This window comes from Octodon degus, unplaced genomic scaffold, assembly GCF_000260255.1.
Source record: "Octodon degus isolate 3935 unplaced genomic scaffold, OctDeg1.0 scaffold00099, whole genome shotgun sequence".
Taxonomy (NCBI): domain Eukaryota; kingdom Metazoa; phylum Chordata; class Mammalia; order Rodentia; family Octodontidae; genus Octodon; species Octodon degus.
In genome coordinates, this window is record NW_004524675.1 from 4,891,346 (window position 1) to 4,898,541 (window position 7,196).

Consider the following 7,196-nt stretch of genomic DNA (forward strand, 5'->3'; position numbering starts at 1 on the left):
CTGTACAAGATGCAGACTTGAGATCCTATTTACAAACACCATTAGAACCAATCATTCTATTCATTAAGAGAATGCAACTATATATCTATCCTAACCACTTTGAATACACAGATACAAAATGGACATCATCTGTATGTATATATACTTTTGACACTCTCTACCCATCTTCAAATTTTGCTAGAAATTCAGATATTTATGTATCTCCATAAAATGAGATTTTTTTATTTTTCATTAATGTGATTTTTAAAATAAATGAACAGCAATGTGAGAATGGATTCCTATGTCTGTAAATTATCACTTACTGTCCATATTTTCTTCTCGTTTTTTTAGTTCTTTGTATTTCTGATTCATTTCACCTGGAAAGAATACAAAATATAACATTAATTTCAAAAATTTCAGTTATAATACTCCAAATTATAAACATCTCTTAGGTTTCTTCATGTCATTAGTGACTGAATATTTGATATCCTCAATTAGGTAAAATTCTTTTATACTGATTTACAGAGCTCTGTGTGTGTGTGTGTGTGTGTGTGTGTGCGCGCGCACGCGCGCGCGTAATTGGAGACTGAATTCAGGGCCTTCTCACTAAGCTCCATTCCCAGCCTTTTTTTTGGGTGAGGATCTAGCTAAGGTGTCCATGCAGGGCTCCAACCTGTGATCTTTTTGTCTCAGTCTCCAATAGTTCTTGGATTGCAGGTGTATGTCTCTAAAAGCAGCTGCATGTAATTTGTATTGATTACTTGAAAAACATAATCTCAGGACTAGAAAAAATGTACAATGGTATTTGACCTACACAAACACTACCAGTAACAAGATACCTACACTTAGAGAAAGTTCATTGTATCTACAAGGATTCACAAGAAAAAGTGAAGTAGCACTGTTATTTCCTTTACAGAGCTTACAGCCTACGAATTAATAAATAACTTAAATTTAAATGTAACAATGAATAATTAAAACCTACCAAAAAGCACAGAATGGTATCAGTGTACCAGCAAAAACAACTAATCAAGTTTGCACATTGGGAAATTTTCCCTAAGTAAAATTCATGCTGTATTTTAGTGAATGAATAGAAGTTACCTTTATGTGGTTAAAACATACATAAAGCAAATACCAAGGAATTACAAGTACAGAAGTTTGGAGGTGAGGTTGAACACAGTAGCATAGGAACTGAAAGAGGAGTACAGCTGAAGTCGTGTGACGTGAAAAAGTGACACAAAGCTAAAGCAGATTATGAAACACCTTACAAGACTCATATCAAAGAATCTGTATGTTCTGCTAAGTACAATGATACTGAAGAATGTTACGCAGGAGAATAAAATGATCAATCTATGTTTTTATTAAGTATTTCAGGTCTGGAGAATAAAACAAAAGGTTTGCTGCAAGGATAGACCAGTTGGTAGCCATGGTAGTCGAGGTGGAGCCAGGTGAAAGGTGCCTGGAGTAGATTGGTGGTAATTAGGAAAGAAGCTAATGAATTTTTATTGGAGATGTTTAAGAGCCAGAGTGAACAGATTTGGGTAATAAGGTTTCTCCATAACCAACACTGAGCTTTGGAGGCACAGGTTCATTTTCTTAAACAGTGAGAGGGCTGCAATCCTGTGTACCCTGAGCCCCAGGAACAGAAAGTACAATAAACCTGGTCTTGCTTCACTTTGTTTCTTTAGTCTACTCAGTTCTTAGCTTTTTGGAGAAATGGAAGAAGAAACCCAGCTAGCATGGAAGAAATAATAAATAGTTCAGTTATTCCAAAGGAGAGTCTGGGTTAGACATGACCTCTAGTACTTCAGGAATAACAGTTCAACACCAGGCATGGCGCATGCTCAGAAGGCTGAGGAAGGAGGATCGATCATGAGTTTGAGGCCAGCCTATATAGCTAGACTTCGTCTCAAAAACACAGAAACAACAAAATAAAACTACACACACACATACATACATACATACAATACACACACACACACACACAGTGTTCAAAGAAAATGGGGTGAACAATAGAAAGAGGTTAGTCAGTGTTCCATATATAATCCTATAAGCTATATTTTCCAAGATCTGGCTACATCATCAGTAACAGGCAAAAGAAATACCATAAATAACAGGAAACAAAAGGCAACAAGGACAGCATTCCTAATTACAGAGGAAGCATGGAAGCACAGACCACCACTTGCGCAAATACTGGTGCCTAATTCACTTTCCTGGTCACTGGGACAAAATATCTCAATAAAGGAAGAGTTTATTCTCTAGTGCACAGGCTGCAAAGCAGAAACAACACAGCAGAGGGGCACATGAAAGCTGCTCACACCACAGTGGTCAGGCGGTAGAGACAGAAGGGAGTGAAATACACCCTTGCAAGCACACCTAGTGATCCACTTCTCCCCACCAGGCCCACAACAGCACATAAAACTCTGAACTCATCCATGGACTAATCTAAGGATTAGTCCATGGATGAGTACAGTGTCCCCAGACTTTGCCATCTTCTAAAAGCTTCACTCTGAACACATGAGACATTTAAGGGACACCCTAGATTTAACCATAACAACTGACTGGATGGTAAGGGAACTACTAGTATATCAAGGTGCTGCAAAAAGCAGAGCCCTGAAGCAGGTCTTTTTTTAAAATGGAAATCAGAGAGAAAGGATAGATGGAGCTTGTAGCACAGAATATCTGGGATGCAGCAGAAAACCTGCAGCAGCCTAATTTCATAAGCAACACATGGCTCCTTGTTTTGGCTGAGGCATTCCACCCTTAAGAAGACTGGTCAGGCTTTAAGGGATTAGAAGGGAGGCTTGGATTCTAGGCTAAAGATCTTAATTATCCTCTTCTGATAACTTAAAAAAAAATCCCCTACACATTCTCTATCCAATGTCTCCTCTTGTTTTTAGCCCTTGAGGAATTAAGCGCTTATTCCACTGAGCCATCTCCCCAGCCCCCCTTGAGGAATTATAATGAGATTTTTCCTTTCATTGAAATTGTTCTTGGGAAGCCAAATAGCTCAGCAGATTAAAGTGCCTGCAAGCAGGCAGGCGCTGGGGGTCCAATCCCCTGGCCTGCTTTACCTGCCCTGCCCCTGGGGCATGTTGAGAGGCCGACTGAGACTGGGTGTGGTGGCGCACATCTGTATTCCCAGCACTTAGGAGGCTGTAAAAAGGAGAATCACTATGAGTTCAATCTAGTAGTGAGACCCTGAACACCCTGTAGACCCTGCCCTAAGAAAATACAAAAAAAGAAAAGGAAAGAATTGTTCTCATTAAGATTCTGACTGCTTGATTATCAAATCCAAAGGGCAATTTTTTTATTCTGCAAGATTTAGCACTCCTGACACATCCTTTCAATTTTTCCTTTATTTATTTTTTGCTTTCTTTGTAAGTAGGCTAATTTGTTGGCTTTTTTATACTAAGACCATTCTCTCCATGGGTTCTTCCATTTAAATTTTTGGTTTTTAAAACTAGTTTCTAATGCTATATTATATCCAGAGAAATAGCACTCATTCTTACAATTTAAAAGCTCTCTGCCGCACCCCAGTGGCCTAGTGGATAAGGCTCTGGCATTGTAAACCAGGGACAGTGGATTCACAATTGCCTAATTCAGTGGGCATGTTCCCTGCTGCACACCTTCTATGCTCTGCTTCAGTGGAGCACTGGCCACCCACCCTGCCATCCAAGTGTCTTTCAGGCCAAGGCGGCAGCTCGGCAGCCTAAGCACCTGCCTGACAAGCACAAGATCTTGTGTTTGATCCTTAGTCTCCCGCCCCCCTGCAAAAAAAAAAAAAAAAAAAAAAAAAAATCTCTCAAATTTGACCTTTTCTCTTATTTTCACATTTGTTCAACCAGCTCTTCACTATACATTCATTTGGATGTTCTTTAGGATATTGTGAAACTCAATATATCCATAATTAAACTTATCAGTCTTTATACCCTCAATGTCTACACTCCCTTGATTCCCCATTCATTGGAATGTCCTCACCACCCCTTTACCATCTGAGTCAGAAATTTGGGAGACTCCTTCCTCCTCCCTCAAATCATCCTCCTATGCCAACATATTCAGCTGGAAGGCATATCTGGTCAATGTCTCCAGCTGCACAGTTTGATTAGATGGGACAGATCACTCACACAGCTCAGCAGATTTCTAAAGTTCAAAAAACAGCTTATCACTGTTAAGACGGAGAACGGTCAGGGCATTAGTGAACTGAGCTGCTTTGTGATTTCTCAGTGGAGGATTAATACTTTAGCTGCCTAGACATCAGCATTCTTAAGGTAGGGTAGAGTAGAAATGTAACATGTTACCAAATCCATTCTTATACATCACAGGACAGGACAAATTCATAGAGAGAAGGAAGCAAATCAGAGTGTTGTACCAGAGATGCAACAGGCAAAGAGAAGTAGGATCGCCAATAAAGAGACCAAAGAAGACAAAAAGAACATGATAATAACATGGGTGTGATTTTGTAGAGGTCCTCTAATGCTGCTGTGATTAGAGATCTACATTCATTTATCTATTCCATACTATCATCTGAGTATCCACCATATACCAGATACTGTCACAGGTGTAAGGGATAAAAATAAATAAATAAACAAGACAATTCCCACTCCATTCAAGGGACTTAAAATTTATTTACTAGTTAAAAAAAAAAAAAAAGATTAAATGCAACTCGAATGTTGGAACTGAGTACAGATGAAGTGCCATGGTAACCAGATGGGTAAAAGAGATCAGGGGCTTTTACACAGAAGTGTCACTGGTAAGGTACTTCATCAGACAAGGTGAGAATTACAGGAATAACGTGTTTTCCTTCAAAAGATGTGTTCAAGATGTGTTATGTACATGTACCAGTGCCCTGTGATGAGTTTATGTAAAAATTATGTACTATAAACATATACTAATAAAAACATTAAAAATTATTATGAAATATATTATCTAGTCAAATACACAAAAATGTACCCTACAAATTCAGGCCTTGGGGGCTGGGGATTTGGCTCAGCGGCAGAATGCTTGCCTGGCAAGCTGGAAGCCCTGGGTTCTGTCCTCGGCACCAAAAACAAACAAGCAAAAAAATAAATAAACCTCTCCTAAAAACCAGTTCAACCAAAAAAAATACAGTAAAATCAAATTCAGGCCTTGCCCTCATTTCTTGTGGGAAAGAAGACTGTCCTCACTAAAAGAAGTTTATATGACATTTATAATTCTCTAGGTTCCAATGATGCTCTCTTCACTCAAGGTTTACAGGCTAGCACTATCTTGGATTTCACACTGAGAAGCAGTTCTGACGCTAGAGAAGGTCTGACTATCCCTGAGAAGTTTAAGCCCAGGCCAGGAAGGTCACAGAGATCATGCCCTCTGAGTAGAGAAGCAAGGCTGGCAGGTTGTTGGTGGCTTTTAGAAGACGCTGGCTCTGAAAGTGCTGTAGTTAAGTTCAGTGGACTGCCTTAACTGGTGGGGGCGGGGGTGAGCTTTTCTTATTCTTTTTATCCTCTTTATTTTGGTCTCTATGGGTTTTTTTTTTTTTTTTTCATTTTTTTGTTTGTTCCTCTCAGTTACTTTTATCTATTAATTTTCTTTTATACCTTAACAGAACTCATTCTCTCACTTTTCCTCCTGCTTATCTTCCTTTTATTTTTCAAATTTTACTTCCTCTACTTCCTCTTCCCCATTCCCTCCATCTTTACTATTATTGTTGCAAAGCTTTATTAATCTTGGAATTCTTGTTGCATTTCTTTCTATTATTTTATTGTTAATGGTGGCATCACTGTTGTGCTTAACAGATACTTACTATATGTCAATATTTGGTTTGTCTTTGTGTATGTAATGACAGATTTCTTTTCTACTGTAAAAGGTGGTACCATGATACTATTTTGTTGTTGTTTTATGGTATGTCAATATCCAACCATAGGGGTCAGGGAGATAGCTCAGTAAATAAGTGCTTGCCTGGCAAGAGCAAGGGCCTGAGTTCAATCCTTGGTTCTGAAAAAAAAAAAAAAATCCAACCATCTCTAACTATTATTGTTGGTGATTCTACCACAATTGCCAGGGTGGCATACTAACTGCTCTTAACTGGTACTTAATGCAGGACAATATTTGGATTGTCTTTGTGTTAACAACAGCACTGCTGTTCACTACGGGGGATGGGTAGTGGGCCAATTACACTGCATCATCCTTGGCCAAAATTAATGGAGGTAAATGGTCTCTGCACATAGTTGGCTACACCCAACGCACAGTACTCGGAAGCAGACACTGACTAAAGAGATCTCCATTCTGGCAACAAAGTCTTTAATCGAATCACAAACCTCAGCGTGTGTGCGCGCGCACACACACACACACACACACACACAAAACAAACAAAAACAGAAACATGACAAGGAAACAAAATGCCTCCAAAAATTCCCAACTCCCTCAAATCTGATTTGTAGGGCAGGCATGGGGAGGGAACCAAAAGTTAAGTAGCCAAATTAAATGACAGGATGGGGGAGACGGACAACAGGTCCTTAAGGGGCTCAGCAAGTTCAATGATAATACAACTAGACAGATAATAGATTTAATAAATAAAATGATGTTATTTTAAGAAAGAAACTAGCAAAAACCTGGATGAGTTAAACAAAATGATACAAATCATGAACAACCAGTTTAGCAAACAACTAGAATCCATAAAAAGACATCAAAGAGAACTATAGGAGATAAGAATTCTACTGCAAGCATGAGCAGGAGTAGTGATCAAAGTGAAGAGATAATGTCTGAATCAGAAGACAAGGCTGATGCAGATGACAACACACTCAGGTACCTTTAAAACAAGACAACATGAAAACTACAGAACAGCAGCTAGATGACACAAAGAAGAAAATCTAAGATTAATTTGAATTAGTGAGAAAGAAAAGACGGCACAAATGTAATAAAAACTGTTTTGAGAAATAAGGGCAAGAAACTTTCCAAATATGTGGAAATAATATACACAGATAATATAATAATACAGATAAATGAGGCATATAGCACCCCAAAGAAATATGATCAGAAAAGGGCTTTTCCAAAACACATCAGAGTCAAAATCTCAGAAGTCCAACATAGGACTAAAAAATCTTAAAAGCTGTTAGAGAAAGGCAACAAATCACTTATAAAGATAAACCCGAGTCCTAGCCCAGGTCCGGTGAGTGTGCGGAGAGTTTCCTGCTACCCTGCGCCAGCGGGACCAGTCCCAGCCCTGGCGCAGCGTGGGCCGG

At 39.0% G+C, this 7,196-nt stretch overlaps 1 protein-coding gene across 1 annotated transcript in view; it reads right to left on the reverse strand.

Annotated features, from left to right (window-relative positions):
* The window catches only part of Ift74 (intraflagellar transport 74), a 112,632-nt gene that overhangs the window by 51,101 nt on the left and 54,335 nt on the right, over window positions 1-7,196 (reverse strand). Inside the window, exon 13 of the mRNA XM_004638567.2 lies at window positions 303-356. Within this exon, the coding sequence (XP_004638624.1) occupies window positions 303-356 (54 nt within the window). The remainder of the gene's footprint in view (window positions 1-302; window positions 357-7,196) is intronic.